Below are 17,625 nucleotides of genomic sequence, written 5' to 3'. Positions count from 1 at the left end.
TAGATAGAAAAAAATGGGACTAAGGACACTTATTCGGTTATTCCAAATCGTACAGAATTAGAATATGCATCACTTAGAATGGTGATAACAATACCAAAGTACCTTCGGTAAGGGAAAGAGCATTCATTTGACTGCAGGCTCGCTCCAGCCCATTACCAGTTAAAGCTAATTCACTTATTAGTAGCAGGACCCAGACATGTCAAGCCTCAAAATCACGTCTACAAGAGACAAAAGCACACCGCCATTACGTCAAGGAAAATACCCTGTTTTTGTATGAAATAATCCCCAGAAAGCCATATCCTAACAATACATTGTAGAATACATAAATAGGTGCATGCTGGAGAAGATGCAGATGGGCCATAGAGCATATCGGGTAGAGTCCCAGCCATACGTGTTGACCATAGTTAGCAAAACGTGATTCAGCAAAAAAAGGGACGCAAAAATTCGAGTTTAATACGGTATTGGTTCAGAAAAACGTAGTCAAAAAAAAGGAAAAACAAGAAAATGAGTTTAAAATTTTATAATTTACAAAAACGGTGAGGGTAAAATTGGAAAGTTGTGCAAAAAAACATATTTGAAATGTTTAAATTGTGTTTTAAACGTTTGCCTCAACAAAAAAAAGAGTTTTTTTCATTGTAAAGGTCTTAAATCCTATTAAACGGCACACCAATAAAAAGCATTTTATTTCAAAAAACAAAACAAAAAAACCGTTTAAAATGAAGTTTTGCTAACTATATAGTGTTGGCATGGGAAAAATAAATAGCAGAACTGCGGTAGTGACATGCCATCGGGGTAGAACAACATAATAAAGCACTCAACTCAACAAAGCCTTTGTCCCAAACTAGTTGGGGTCGGCTAAATGAATCCTTTAGAAAAATTTCATGAAGAATGTGAAAAGAATCTATCCGGCTATAATTCTGGCTCTAGTTGGGTTCTTCTACATGGATCATTTTCTTCCATTCTATCCTATCCAAGGTCATGTTCTCTGGAATATTCCTAGCCCTCAATTCTTTCCTCACTGTTTCTACCCAAGTTGTTTTCGGTCTGCCCCTACCTCTTTTACTCCATCAATTTGGCACGAGTCACCTGTTCTCACCGGAGCATCCAAAGGCCTGTGTTGGATATGTCCAAACCATCTTAAGCGGTGCTCTCTCATCTTCTCCTCAATTGGTGCCACCCCCACCTTTTTACGAATGTCTTCATTTTTAATTCGATCTAACCTTGTTTGGCCGCACATCCATCTAAGCATTCGCATCGCCGCTACACTCATCTTATGCACATGCTGCTTCTTGGTGGCCCAACATTCTGAGCCGTACAGCATGGCTGGCCTCACAGCTATCTTATAAAACTTTCCCTTCAACTTGGTAGGTATTTTACGGTTGCCCAGAACTCCTGAGGCAAGCTTCCACTTCAACCAACCTGCTCTTATTATATATTTAACATCATGTTCAATCTCTCCTTCCTTATGTAGAATTGAACCAAGATAGCGAAAGATATCCCTCTTAGGTACCTCATGTCCAGTCATATTTACTATATCCCCATCCCGCTTCCTTACATTACTAAAGTTGCATTCCATATATTCTGTCTTAGTCCTACGTAGTCTAAAACCTTTGGATTCCAAAGTAGTTCTCCATAACTCTAACTTAGCATTTACTCGTGCTTTGGTTTCGTCGATTAATACAATGTCATCTGCAAATAACATACACCACGGCACCTCATCCTGGATACCCTCCGTAAGCTCATCCATAACTAGCGTAAAAAGATAAGGGCTTAGAGCTTATCCTTGGTGCAGTCCTATTGTAATTGGAAACTCACTAGACGTGTCATCCGTGGTTCTGACACTAGCTACTGCTCCATTGTACATATCCTTAATCACATCAACATATTTAGTAGGCTCTTTTTTTTTCAAGGACCCACCACATAACATTCCTAGGAACCCTATCACACGCTTTCTCCAAATCAATGAAAACCATATGAAGGTCCTTTTTATTTTCTCCAAATCTCTCCATTAACCGCCTAATTAAGAAGATAGCTTCCATAGTCGATCGTCCGAGCATGAAGCCAAACTGATTCTCTGACACCTTAGTCTCTTTTCTTAGTCTACGCTCAATTACCCTCTCCTAAAGCTTTGTGGTGTGACTCATTAGCTTGATTCCCCGGTAATTGGTGCAACTCTGAATATCCCCTTTATTCTTATAAATAGGTACTAATGTACTTTTCCTCCACTCATCAGGCATCTTCTTAGTCTTCAAAATATTGTTAAATAATCTAGTTAACCAAACCAAACCCACATCACCCAAGCATCCAAGTCTTAATAGGAATGTCGTCAGGCCCTTAGCTTTACCTAATTTCATATTTTTCATAGCTACTCTTACCTCTGATGTTCGGATTCTACGAACAAACCTCCAGCTTGTATCATCAAAAGCGTTATCAAGCTCTCCCAAATTCGCTTCAGGTTCTCCATTAAACAACTTATCGAAGTAACTTCTCCACCTCTCTTTAACCTCGTTTTTTTTCACTAACAATCTAACTAATAATAAAGCACTGAGTGCAGAAAATGCACATCAATACAAGGTTACCTGTTAGAGTGTATGATATGCCTGAGGGCATAATGGACTTTGTACATGTAACTCTAATATAAATATAATAGAGTCGAGGGGAGATCCTCTCAACTCACATTTTCTCCTCTCCATCTTCACTCCAACATGGTATCAGAGCCTTAGGGTTTTGATCCCCTAGGGACCACCATCGTCGTCAACCTCCTCACCAATCTCCATCTCTCCATCCCTTCCCCAACCATTACCCACATCCCCCCGGTATCCCATTTCTCCTCAGTTGGAGGCCACCCCTCGACAACCCCTCTCTCTTCCATAATCCCCCCACCCCCCGTAAATTATCCCCCCTCTCACCCAACCCCGTACGGCACCCCTCTCTACACAACCCCATACTCCCCACTCTTCGTAACACCCCACAACCCCAACCTCCTTACGGCACCCCTAACTCCCGCCTCACGCAACCCCATCCTCCCCCCCCCCCTCCCCCCTCCTCTCTCTCCCCTTCATAAATACCACCTCCCCCCTATATAAATCCCTAACCCTGACCCTAATCCTAAACCTAGCCCTAGATTTCACTCTAGCTTTATTCTAGTGCACTCATGCCCTAGATCCTTCCTCTCGTTTTTGCGGCTTTCCCTCTCTACTTCGTGGATTCCGTCCGGGAATGTGCTTTCAATTTATGCACATCGTGGAGCCGCATTTAGTGCTCTTCTTCGTTTACTCCTTCTGATTTCTAGTTACTTTTCGTTGCACCGCCGTTGTCAAGGTTGTCATCTCCCTTGTTGTTTGACATTATGGATCTCATGATTGAGAATCCATCGACAGGAGTGGTTCCTGTAGTCAGTACGACACCTTCTTCGACTCCTTCATCTGCGATCTCGGTGGATGGTTCCTTCCCACCGATCACTACTGTCAAGCTAGATGGGGCAAACTACATTACTTGGAAGGCCGCAGTAGAGACCTATCTTGTTGGTCGTGGCAAGGCCCATATTATCCGTCATGACCCACCTCCTAAAACCGATTCCAAACTTGATCGGTGGGAACAGGCGGATGCTCTAATTCGTTCTCCACTTTGGCATTTCTGGCCCTCTGATGCTTCTTCGTACCGCCAAACAGATATGGGGATCAGATCACTCTTCTCTATTCTGGAGTAGCCAACACTAGTCATATCTGTTCCACGTACTCATAAAGGATCCATCTTCGGCGTGGTGATCTTTCACTTGCCACTCACTACAGCCAGTTTGTAGCCCTATGACAGCAGCAACTTGATGTATTCATGCCTCTCACGACCGATCTCAATGTTGCTGCTCGCCAGAGGGATCAGATTCGGGTTGTTCAGTACCTTGAGAGTTTGGGTCGGGAGTACACTCATCTCCGTCAGCAGATTATTGGATCGGGCTCTATTCCTTCCCCCACCGAGATTTACTCCCGTACAGCAATGCTCTCCTGGTGATTCTTTCTCCCCGTCTCAGTTGATGACTCGACTCTTGCGGCTTATGATAGCAGTAGTCGTCCCAGTCATCGTGGTACCTCCTTTGGCCATAGTCGTAGCGGTAGAGGACGTGCTCGTGGCAGCCGTGGCAGGTCGTTTTGCACTCACTGTCAAAGAGAGGGACATCACATCGACATCTGTTACACGCTTCATCCCGAGCTTCGCCAGGCTCGCTCTGCCCACCTGAGTGCTACTGGTTCTTCCGACCCACAACAGCCCCCTCCTAACGTCACTCCACCAACGGATGATTCATACACCCTCTGTCGTGCTGACTATGAGGAGTTTCACCGCCTTTGTCTCAATGCCCGTCAGCCTACTACAGGATTTGCCCAGTCAGGTAACTCACCCACCACTCTTCTTTCGAGCTCTGGGTCATGGATCATTGATTCTGGAGCCTCAAACCACACGACCGGTAACACTTCTCACTTGTCCTCGTTTCGGTCCTTTCCTTCTGGTTTTCAATCTATCACCCTTACTAATGGGTCTACTACTCCCATCATCGGTGTTGGTATTGTGTCTCCTCACCCCAATCTTACCTTATCTTCAGTCCTGTGTGTCCCTAAATCTCCTTTTAGTTTACTTTCGGTTAGTCAAATTACTAAAAGTCTTCATTGCTCTGTCTCATTTTATTCGTCTTATTGTGTTTTTCAGGATCTCTCGACTAAGAGGACGATTGGATCGGGTCATGAGGTGGATGGACTGTATCGTCTTGACCGTCGACCGCCTATTGTCCTACATAGTTCCGTGGATGCCTATCAGTGGCACTGTCGTCTTGGTCATCCATCGCTTCAGCAGCTTCAACAGACACATCTTGTTTCGGGCCCTCTCTCATCCTTTCAGTGCGAGTCTTGTGAACTCGGGAAGCACCATCGTGTGTCATTTTCTTCCTGAGTCGTTAGTAGAGTCTAGTCCATTTCAGTTTGTTCATTTTGATGTATAGGGACCCTTAGTTTTAAGTATTTCATTATCTTTATTGATGATTATTCTCGCATGACATGGTTGTATTTACTTAAAGACCGTTCTGAGGTCTTCTTTGCCTTTCGCAAGTTTCATGCTAAAATTCAAAATCAATATAATTGCAATATCAAATGTCTGCACACTGATAATGCTAGAGAATTTTTATCGGGTTCCTTTACCATCTTGTGCTCGCCCCGTTGTTATCGATGGGTTTTCTCCATTAAATACTTACCGCATGGCACTATGGAGAGCTTGAAAGCACGTCTGGTTGCAAAAGGGTATACTCAAACCATTGGTGTTGACTACACTGAGACATTTTCTCCAGTTGCAAAGCTTCCATCTGTTCGAGTTCTTCTTTCTCTGGCAGTATATAGTTGTTGGGCCCTCCATCGGTTAGATGTGAAGAATGTGTTTCTTCATGGGGATCTCACAAAGGATGTGTATATGGAGCAACCATCACGGTATGTTGCTTAAGGGGAGATGTCCTCTGTGTGTCGTCTACGGAAATCTCTCTATGGACTCAAACAATCTCCTCGTGCATGGTTTGGAAGGTTTAGCAAGCCAGTCATGCGCTTTGGCATGAAACAAGTCATGCGCTTTGGCATGAAACAATTTATTGTGGACCACTCAGCGTTCAGTCATCACTCTTAGAAGGTCGCATTTTGCTGATCGTATATGTCGACGACATCATCATCACAAGTAGTAACTCAAGAGGGATATAGAAATTGAAAACCTTCTTACAGAAAGAATTTTCCACTAAGGATTAGATACTTCCTTGGAATAGAGGTAGCACGTTATTCTAAAGGGCTTTCTCTATCACAAAGGAAGTATGCCTTAGACTTACTCGAAGAGACAGACAATCTTGGGGTCAAGCCAGCATCTGATCCCATGGATCCTAATGTGAGACTAGTTCCAGAACAAGGTGGTATATTGGAGGACCCTGGTAGATATAGAAGACTAGTGGGTAAAAACTCATATATCTTAAAGCTACCTATCTTAAAGTTACCCGGCCAGACATATCATATGTTGTAGGAGTAGTCAGTCGGTACATGAGCTCTCCTCGTACCTCTCACTGGGCTGTAGTGGTTCAAATCCTTAAGTACCTAAAAGGCGCTCCAGGAAAGGGTTTGCTGTTTAAAAGACATGGCCATATGAAAATTGACGGGTTTTTTTATGCAGATTGGGCTGGATCTCCTACAAATAGGAGGTCGACTACTGGTTACTGTACCTTTGTAGGCGGTAACCTAGAATTATGGAGAAGCAAGAAGCAAGATGCCATAGCCAAGTCCAGTGTAGAAGCAGAATACAGAGCAATGGCACATACGAACACTGAACTCATTTGGTTGCGCTCACTTCTATCTGAGATTGGCTTTGTTCCCTCTTCTCCTTCGCAGCTGTAATGCGATAACAAGGTTGCGATACACATTGCTACCAATCCAGTGTTCCATGAGCACACAAAACACATTGAAGTGGACTGTCACTTTATTCGTCAAAGAATTCAGAAAGGGGAGATAAGAACTGAGTTTACTCGTTCAGTTGATCAATTGGCTGACATGTTTATGAAGTTGTTAAGCAAGTCTAAATTGAGTGATATTTGTAACAAGCTAGAAATGTATGATATATACATTTCTGCTTGAGAGGGAGTGTTAAAGTGTGTGATATGCCTAAGGGCATAATAGACTTTGTACATGTAACTCTAATATAAATATAATAGAGTGAGGGGGAGATCCTCTCAACTCACATTTTCTCCTCTCCATCTTCACTCCAACATTACCCAAAACACTAGGGATTTGAGTAAGGGACCCTGTAAACTTGGATCATCTCTCTCGATGGCTCTGTGAAACAACCAGTTACTCCAAAAGCTTAAGCTGTTGGAGAAGGCGTTATTTAATCTTTTATACTTTAACAGGATCAAAAAGAACGATTCATATCCAAGTATCCTTACTGGGAACTCAGCTGACCCAGAGTTTTGAACAATAAAAGTATCATGGCATCAATGAGAATTCAATGTGGTATAATGACTCTTCACTAATTACTAAATTAGACAATGACTGAACATATACGACTAATTTAAGCAACTTATTTCATAGAATCACGGTGTAAATTATTATGAATATCATCACCAGAAACAGATGTGAAATTTCACAAGTCCAGACGATTGCAATTGCGAGATTGATATCATCGGTTACTTATTTCAGGCGATTGAACAAACCACCCAAGAAAGTGATAAAGAATGAAACCACACAAATGCACGTGTAAAGAACTCAGCAAAATCACAAAATACATGGACTGTACCATAGCCACCAAAAGCGCTTAACCAATTTCTTATAAGATTAAATTATTAAGAAACCCAAAAGACCAATAACAAGGTATGTAATTATAAAAGTGAGTATAACTTACATCAGAATCTCTCAATATATCACTGTGAAGAATTTCAAGAACATAACTCAATGGTGCAGCCTCAAAGGCCTGGCGAACATAACCTACATGATCTGTCTCCTGAAAATGTACAGTCAACATCATGCTAGGAATAGACATCAGGGCCATCAGGCTGACGACAAGAGAATAAGAATTTCATGGGACCAACCATTCAAAAAAAAAATCATGGGACCTACCATGAGTACATTATAATCATGTTTCTCTGGAAGTGATGAAATTAAACAAAGGAAAACTGCCCAAGCAAGTATCAATGGCCCCGCTTCCATTGTCTCCGAAACATTGAAACTTGAAATGATAGCATCCATCTCTTGTGCATCCAACAAGGAAAATACAGAATGACCCTTCCTGAATGAGAGAAGGGGTCCAGCAATATGAAGCAAATAAAAGGATGGGAAAAAAACAAAATATTATACACGATTCAAAAACACTTCCACCAAAATACAGAGCATGGATAAAAGGAAAAATATCCAACAGTAAGATAAAACCTGAAAGGCACTTCATCATGAACCATTTGAAGAAGGTTATCTAGGTCTAGAGATTCAATAAGAATAAGTAGTAGCTGGACTTTGGCATGATATAAAGAATTTCTCGCTTCAATCGATATTGCCAGCCTTCCAATGCTTAGGGAGTCAGATAAAATCCCCTGAAATCGGTCTTTCATTCAGCAAGTCATGCAATGAAAAATCTTCGCATGTGTTGAGATAAAAGAAATATTCAGAAATGTTCAAAAGAGAGTTGTACCTTGAAAAGCAAGCATAAGCTTTTCCACTGGTTACTCTTACAAGTGCAAAAAGTTTCATAATAAGCAAGGAATAGAATGTCCAAGACCAAATTAACTTCAATCAAAGTCTCCTCCACCCACAATGTGGCAAGGTCAACATCCTACAGGACATGTTCACAATCCACATCAAAGTTATAATAAATGGACATGGACGAAAAATGATATATTAGAGAACATAGTGACACATGCAGGACAAATATACGATAGCTCTCCGTTAATCCCCATAGCAACCTTTGACGAATAGGGCATAGCTAGATGAGAAAGTACAACAATCTCTTTTCAGAAATCTAACGAATAGAACTTTAGTGAAAAGAAGACAATAGCACACAAATCCCCAAACGAAAACAAAAATACACACCACAGTATGCATGATAGGTTGACAAGGCAAAATTTAAGCAGCAGGACTTACTAGAAAAAATAACATAGGTATGTGTCGATGCATAAGATATCAGACCTAGAAAGACATTCTGCATATATAGCAGTTCTGTTCATACACATTTTTTATAATAGGTATAGAGAAATGATGCCAGCACAAAAAGACAAAACCCTAAGCTTATCTCAACCGTTGATCCTTTATAAGCCTAACCATTGAAAACAAGTATAACAACATGTCGTAAACTGAATCGGACTCGAATAGAACAGTGACGTTAATGGTCTGGTCTAAACTGGTTCAACAATAATGAACCATGAGATCATGATAATGTTATAGACATATTAAACAGAAACAGGAAAAAATCATGAAAATGGAAAAAAAAAATAACATTGAAAAAGAGCTTCATACAAAAACTATACTATCAGGGGTTTTCTCTGAATCTGAAAAAAAATAACACAATAAAAGGTGGTTTTGGAATAAAGGCAGTGGCAGCACCAAGGACAGTAACTCCAACAATGGAAGTAATAGGGTCAGCAATAATGAGGATAGGAGGCACAGCAACAAAGCAGATGAGATAGGATGGGAGAAGGAAAGAGAAAACGATAAGAATGGTACATTTTCCATTTTTTATGGGATGCCCGTCCAGTTTAGAAAGAATCCTTCAGTTCATCTGGATCACATGATTCATTAATGGAACCAGACCTTCCAAACTGTTTTAAGAAACTTGAGATGGGTTAGTCCAACCAGACCAAAAGCATGGATTGTTCTGGTCAATCCTAGTTGGCCCTGCAAGTTTGCTTCAAAGGATTGACCAGCGAGTTTGCTCAAGTTTTTAATATCTATATCATTAAAGCAGAACAAAGAAAAAGGTGTGTTTTTCTTTTTTCCAAAAAAAAAAACATGGATGGTTCTAGTAATCCAGTTTGCTTCAGTTTATATATATATAGCATCACCCAAACAGTGTGGCCCCCACTGTCTTTTTTGCCGACGGTGTAGATAACGTATATACTCTATCGAGTAGAAATACTTTTCTCATATATATATATATATATATATATATATATATATATGAGGAAACTGTTGGTGAGCTTAACTTATGGTGAGCTAGCTTGCCCAATCACATGGGGGCCCACTTTGTTAGGATGATCCAAAGCATTCATTTGAAAGTCCCTTACATAGATGGGGGGTGTACCAAAAATCAGCTCCATAGGATCATCCTAACCCCTCCATTTGTGGAGGACAAAAATGGACAGACACAAATCTGCCCCATTTTTGTCCTCCACAAATGGAGGGGTTAGGATGATCCTATGGAGCTGATTTTTGGTACACCCCCTATCTATGATAAGGCCTTGCAAATGAATGGTTTGGATCACTCCCCAAAATGTGGGACCAATGTGATTGGGCAAGCTAGCTCACCATAAGTTTGGTGAGCTACAGTTTCCTCATATGAGGAAAGTGTTTCTACTCGGCCGAGTAGAAAAGCTTATCTACTCCTCCCTTTAAAAAGTACAGTGGGCCCACACATTGTGGATGATCCAAAGCATTCATTTGATAGGTCTTATCATAGATAGGGTGTGCCCAAAAAATCAGCACCAAAGGGTCATCCTAGCCCTTCGTTTTGTTGGGCCTTGTAGAAACAGAATGGACGCATCTTACGCATCTTACACAGTGCGTCCATTTTGTTTCTACAAGGCCCAACAAAACGAAGGGCTAGGATGACCCTTTGGTGCTGATTTTTTGGGCACACCCTATCTATGATAAGACCTATCAAATGAATGCTTTGGATCATCCACAATGTGTGGGCCCACTGTACTTTTTAAAGGGAGGAGTAGATAAGCTTTTCTACTCGGCCGAGTAGAAACACTTTCCTCATATATATATATATATATATATATATATATATATGAGGAAAAGGGTTGTACGCTCGACCGTACCTAAAGTTAGGTACGGTAGAGTGCCAAATCACATGGGTCCCCCATTTTTGGTGGGCATCTAAACCATTCATTTGCAAGGCCCCATCATAGATAGGGTGCATACCAAAAATCAGCACCATTGAATCATCCTAACCCCTCCATAACTGGAGGCCAAAATGGGCAGATTTGTGGACAAACACTGTCTGTCCATTTTGGCCTTCACAAATGGATGGGTTAGGATGATCCTATGGAGCTGATTTTTGGTATGCACCCTATCTATGATGGGGCCTTGCAAATGAATGGTTTAGATGCCCACCAAAAATGTGGGACCCATGTGATTTGGCACTCTACCGTACCTAACTTTAGGTACGGTCGAGCGTACAATCTTATTCCTCTATATATATATATATATATATATATATATATATATATATATATATATATATATAAAGGAAAGTTTTTCTAGTCGGCTGACTAGAGAGCCTTCTCTAGTCCGCCGACCAAAAACACAGTGGGCCCATGTTGTTTGGATGATCCAAAGCATTCATTTGATGGGTCCTAGCATAGATAGGGTGTGCCCAAAAAATCAGCTCCATAGGATCATTCTAGCCCTTCGATTTGTGGAGATTAAAAATGGACAGTGGAGGTTAAAAACACCGTGAGCCCACGTTGTTTTGATGATCCAAAGCATTCATTTGATGGACCCTGACATAGATAGGATGTGCCTAAAAAATCATCTCCATAGGATCATCCTAACCCTTCGATTTATGGAGGTTAAAATGGACGCTTATAAACTCCACAAATCTGTCCATTTTTAACCTCCACAAATCAAAGGGTTAGGATGATCCTATGCAGCTGATTTTTTGGGCACACCCTATCTATGCTAATCAAATGAATGTTTTGGATTATCCAAATAATGTGGGACCACTGTGTTTTTTGGTCGGCGGACTAGAGAAGGTATATATATATATATATATATATATATATATATATATATATGCGCGCACGTGTGTGTGTGTGTAAAGAACCTTTCAAAACCTCAAGCTAATCTCTATTCTTGATCCTGTAAAATCCTAATCATTGTAAAACAACTGCAATAACATGCCGTAAACTGAATTGGACTCCTGGAACAAGTAAAAAGCGAATACATGCTTCCGCCCCAAAAATAAGTTCAGCTTTCACTGCTTTCAGACTTCCAAAAACCAATCAAAAATCCTCCAAAAATTCAAACTGGAATTACTGCAATACATTTGCCACTAGTCGAATTCATAGCATACTGAATAGGTAGGTCCGACAGCAGAAATCACCATGCATTCATGAATCATGATAATCTAATGGTAACACAACCAATACAACCCCTTTTGGGCCTTCTTTCTATGCTCCTCATTTATCTTCTTCTCCCTTGTCCTAATGGCTGCTCATTCGGACTGAATGGTGGCATTGACTATATGCTATAGAGCTAACAATGTGGTTTCTCATTTTTTAATCAACCAGCAGAAAATTTAAGGTACCAAAAATAAGTAGTATATTATGAATTTTATACTACATAATGACATTTGGTCATACATGTACTACAGGAATACATAGTAAATCAACGTTCTACATGCATAGCATTTAAATATCTCCACAGATGATCATATTAAACTAATATTATATAAAATTCCACAAATCTTTGAAATATGCTGACGATTTTTAAATCATAAGCATGAATACAATCAAGTCTTCTGTAAGCTTTGAGTCCAGGCAACATCCGCATTCGAGACCAAGTCAAATATTTAGTTTGGAAAAAAAAAAAAGAGGCACCAGCATGAATTTAACACAAGAAAAAAAAAAGCTACAACCTTAGCAAGATAAAAACATGAGTCAATAATAATGTTATAGAAGGGAAAAAATCTTTGAAGAGTATTAACAACCCATCATAACACAAAAACACAAAAAATCGCAATCGAATAAAATATCTCAAAACAATAAAGAAGTGGTGACTGGTGAGAAGATAAAAACCACTATTACAAAAAAACTAATATTGGATACTATTTTTATATTTGGAGAGAGAGAGAGAGAGAGAGAGATTGAACCTATCTAGCAGGCAAACTCTTCAATGCATATTATAACATACAAAAGGGCACTCCAACCACATATGACTCCAAAATCAGTATAAAGTATGTTCCTGATCACACATACCATATGTTCTGGGAGCTTGGAGGAAAAAAGGTCTTGAAGGACGGACAATAACTTTCCCTCCAATCCATCATTAATTAGTTGCAATGCCTCCACACGAATGGCATCACTTTCATCAGATAAATTTCCAATATATACTACAATTCAAAGAAAACAAGGATGGGTTCAGTGCAACCGAGATGAGACAGCAGCCATATCAATCATCTAGACTAAAATTAATGCATGTCCGTGCATAAGAGATTCAAAACCCCAACAGCTATAAATAAATGAAGACTCATAATTCAAAAGGAAAAAAATCATTTAAAATTAAGAACTAAAAGTTTCATTAATTACGCCAATATTAACAGGGCTAATGTAAAGTTTTGTAGGGCATGTAGATGCAGATCTAGTCGGAGTGTTATCTCCTACAAGCCTCCAATTAAAGAGAAAATTCATAAGGATTGTGTTGATTTTTCCTTTTGTTCCAATAATTTCAAGGGACTGAATTTTTTAGGGATTCCAAAGATGCCTAGCTTAAAAAAATCTTGACTGATGAAAGCGATTTATTAAAAGAAGAAGAAGAAGAGCAACAACAACAACAACAATATCAACAAAGGAGGTTCTAAAACCAAGATAGTCGAAAGCAAAACAAAAAAGCACCTCAGAGAAAGAAAACCACGAGGCCCCCCTTAATGGCCAACATCTAAAGCGTAGGAATCAAATATGAGGATAGAATATATAGGAAACCCTCTTGAGCAGCAAATCAGTGATTTTGCATGCCGAACGACAAAAATGTTGGAGGAAACCTCATGTCTACTTACAATCGGCAATCTCATCAAGAGCATCTACAAATCTACTAGGGTAGCCTCCCGAGACTGCATCCACTGGATCACATTGCAAGAGTTCCCTTCCACAATCAGCAGCTTCAGATTTAAGAAGGTACACAACTTAACACCCCACTTAAGCGCCAAAAACTTTACCTCACTGCTATCCTTAAAATAGATCAGACAAAAGTAAGCTAATCTAGAAATGCCATCATGGTCCCTAATAATAGCTTTAATGCTAACTAGACCGAGATTACAGCAACTTGATCCGTCAAAATTAAGTTAAAATGAACTTGGAGGAGGAAGATTCCATCGGAAGACAACGTTTCATCCACTACCATGTGAAGGTGACACTTCCATGAACTCCACAGATTGGTACAATACATAACAGTAGACATCCTGGAAACAACTGCCAATTGGATAATAAAACTGAACCTCATACTTCTTAGCACCCCTACATTCCCCTCAAAAAATCCCCTTATTTTATTCCTTCCACAGATTTCATAGTAACTTTCGCCTAGCCGACCAAGGGGCGAATGCCCATGCCCCAATCAACTCTGCAATCAAATTAGTATAACCCAAGAGACTCCAAAAGAAGAAAGAGAGAATCTCCACAAGTTCAACGCAACCGAGCAATAGATCAGCAAACGGTCAGCCGACTCTGCATCGACACAACAATGGAGCACTGATTAATTATAAACCACTTATGATGATCCTTTCACTCCGGAGCCTGTCCTGTAATTATTAATTAGTAGCAGTCTAATTGGTCGTCTGATTTATCTCACCATCACGCGCCCAGACACTGCATTCTGTGTCCAAGTTTTAAGCCAATTCCTCGACAGACCAAGGCTGCCCCATCTTGATGCTGCTTACCACTTGCTTCGTTACGTCAAATACTCTGACCGCTTATCATAATGTACATAATGCGGAGACATCTTACCACCAATACAGTATTCAGGGGGTATAGGGTACAACCGCTCAATGATTTCAGAACCTAATGGGTTCTGGGCTATCTGCCGTTGAATGAGTTCATGATTTGCAAATGGTCTCAAAATCCTATCCAAGCACGCAGTCCAACAAAAAGCTTTAACGCAAGGAGGCGTAAGAGAGCCATAATCCATAGGATGGGGGCATGATATGGCAATGATATAGTCTTTTCTAAAGGGTCTTTAGTATATATGACATTTTATACTTAAGCGAGATTACTATTCATATTATTGACTACGTCATTTTTTATTGAGGGGTATTATTCATATGTTTTAAGTCAAGGCTCTGATACCAATTTGAAGCAACACAAAAAGAGAAATCACAGATTTCCTGGAGGAATCAAGTAACAAAAGAAAGAACTAGATTCTAGAATTCCATGGACCATTGAAGATCAGCCCGCTAGGAATTCATATGGAGAAAAGAATTTTTTAGAAATAAATTGAACAACTAATTAATTAAGAGGAATGATAGATGCAAGGGCCCTCTTTATGCAAGGGCTAAAGAAGGGCCCTTGAATAGAGCCACGTCATTAAGTGCAACCAGATTCAGTTTCTCAACCGATTTTAAAAATGACGTGGATCTGTTCGAGGGCCCTTCTCCAGCCCTTGCATAAAGAGGGCCCTTGCATCTATCATTCCTCATTAATTAATAGAAAAAAAAAAGAGAGAAAAGAAAAGGCTAGCAAAAATCCAGCAGAAGGCAAAACAACCAAAAAGAGGAAAATGGCATCATTGGCATCTCATGCCAAATCACTAAATATATGGAAGAAACTCCTACATTTGAAATAAAATTTGCTCTAGTTTTTCCTTCAGGGTGGAAATGTGTAAAGGAACCATCCTCAAAAATCAACAAAGTATCTTTCATTTCTCTAAAATAAGGTCTTAATTTCCAGAGAGGATATGACTCTTCATTAGGTCATTTAATAGTCACCTTTAATCCAAATTTCCACTAAAAATAAAGTTTCCACAAAAGTGTCTTAATACCACAACTGGCCAACACCACCAGGTACACAACTCATCAATTTTTGAGAGATTACTAAGCTCCTAGGACAATAGTGAATTTCTTAAATTTCATCAGGATACCAAGGTGAGGCTTACAATCTACATGAAAAATTATAGAAGATCTTGTCACTAAAATAAGGTATAATGGAATTTTTTACGACATTGCGATCATCGAAGTCAGAACTAACCACAAACCTAGTTCCAAATTGAGCTTGCTGTGATAATCATAGGAGAAGGATATTTTTGCTCGAAATTTTCAAGTTCTTGATCAAGGTAATGGGATTTCCAACATCTACATTAGGATGGAACGATTTTCAAGCCAAAGATCCAGAAATCAATATTACAAGAACATGATTAGAAATTCCAATTGATATCGTGATCAGGTCATGCTAGCAAATTTCAATGACTACAATGAAGAAGAAAATTATTGAGGAATAAAATTTTGATGAGGAAAGGTAGGTATAAAGAATTTTGATCAATTTATTAAAGAACATAACGTACGCTAAAGGGTCGTTTGGCAACATTTCCAAAAAACATCTTCGTGTTTTTCTGATTTTAAATATAAAATATCAAAAAAACATGTTTGGTTAATAAAATCAAGATGTATAAGAATCATTTTTAACTTTTTATTGTTTTTTCCGCTCCAGACACGTGTAAAACGGAAATAAAAAAATAAAAAAAAAGTCGTTGCATGCCTAAAACAGAAACACGAGATCGTTTTGTCGAGAGACTCCCCTCCTCTCTTCTTGCATCCTATCTCTCTTCTAAATAACCCCATCTCTACCCCTTCTCCAACGACCCACCAGTATCCTCCCTCCCTCCCCCCCTCCCTCTCTTTCTGCGATTCCTAGACCACTGCAAAAAATAAATAAAAAATAGAAAAGACGGGAAGGGAAATCCCCATGTTTTTCTGCATGTGCAGTTTTTCAGAATCAAACATCGGCAGTTTTTGAGGATTTCACTTTCTGTTGGGGGACATATCCCTAAATTTTTCTGCATGTGTTTCCCATCGAAGAATAGAGAAGACAAAAGAGGAGTGAGAAAAAAGAAGTAAAATATTCTTTATAGATAATTGATCTCTTCTTAATATCTTTTTATTCATAGCACACCAAAGAAAATGTAAAGACACAGCCCCACACGGGCCTAGAAAGTTAATAATCTTAATTAAATTTAGACCGTAGATCTTTCGATCAAAGATTAACTGTTAGATCTTTGATTTTGAGTTTTCGGACAGTAGGATATGTAAATTAGATATTGGATCGATCCCCAATCTGTAAGATTCTTGTGTATTTCCTATCCCGCATCAGATTAAACAATCTTAAAAATCGACGGTCATAATGTATTTTCATCACTTTTAATATAACATATTTTTGAGGCATCAAATCTTGTCCGTTCGACATGATTTTGGTCTCGGTAGAAGGGTATTTCGAATACCTATCTAACGAACCCAAGATTTAACGATTCAGATGTGATTTGAACAAGTTATGACCCTATTTTTTAGACATACTTACGAGTTTTGTCTTATTAGGCAACTTTTAGGTTGTTTTATTTTAAAAAATAAAATCTAAAAGTAACCTTATATAACCTAAATACTAATAATATGTTAGAATAAGTTAGGAAATCTAATATTGATATTTCCACCCCCTTAAGTTAGTATTAGATTATAATTGGGAATCTAATAATTGGAATCCTTCTTGAAATAAAACTCTAGGCTAAATTTATAAATAAACCCATCTAGGGTTATTTTTAATCACTTAATAATTGAAGAAAAAAAAAAGTGAGGAGAAGAAAGGAGAAAGGAAGAAGAAAAGCTACGATTTTGCATCGATTGATTTTTCGTCTTCGAGTAAGTGCCCGAAAACTATGCTTTTCGTAATTTCTTGTTTAAATTCAAAGTTTTTGCTTTTGTTGATCTTGTTTCAACCTAATTAGGATTTCTAACAATGTTTTATTGATTTCTTTACTTTCTTTTGAATCAAGAAACTTATTTTAAATTTTATTTTTAAAATTTTATGCCTTAAAAATATATGTATTGTATTTTACTTACGAAAAACCCTAATTAGAGTAATCTAGAGTATAGTAGGAATTATTTTTCGATGTCTAAATCTATACGTGTGATTTTCTAGAGGATTTGTCACTGTTTTCC

General features: G+C 39.0%; 1 protein-coding gene across 2 annotated transcripts in view; it reads right to left on the bottom strand.

Annotated features, from left to right (window-relative positions):
• The window catches only part of LOC143886462 (nucleoporin (DUF3414)), a 117,072-nt gene that overhangs the window by 86,842 nt on the left and 12,605 nt on the right, over nucleotides 1–17,625 (bottom strand). The window contains exons 4-8 of one of the 2 annotated variants that reach the window (XM_077390435.1): nucleotides 12,692–12,825; nucleotides 8,185–8,325; nucleotides 7,929–8,086; nucleotides 7,620–7,788; nucleotides 7,405–7,503 (exon numbers count right to left, since the gene is read on the bottom strand). In XM_077390435.1, coding sequence (XP_077246550.1) covers nucleotides 7,405–7,503; nucleotides 7,620–7,788; nucleotides 7,929–8,086; nucleotides 8,185–8,325; nucleotides 12,692–12,825 — 701 coding nt within the window. Of the gene's footprint in view, nucleotides 1–102; nucleotides 151–7,404; nucleotides 7,504–7,619; nucleotides 7,789–7,928; nucleotides 8,087–8,184; nucleotides 8,326–12,691; nucleotides 12,826–17,625 lie in introns of those variants that run through there. The other variant, XM_077390436.1, reaches the window with a different exon arrangement.

This window comes from Tasmannia lanceolata, unplaced genomic scaffold (assembly GCF_043159265.1).
Source record: "Tasmannia lanceolata isolate RefF3 unplaced genomic scaffold, GAP_Taslan_0.1 ptg000011l, whole genome shotgun sequence".
NCBI classification, from domain to species: domain Eukaryota; kingdom Viridiplantae; phylum Streptophyta; class Magnoliopsida; order Canellales; family Winteraceae; genus Tasmannia; species Tasmannia lanceolata.
The sequence above is the reverse complement of the archived record's forward strand: the minus strand, read 5'-3'. Positions and strand labels throughout refer to the sequence as shown.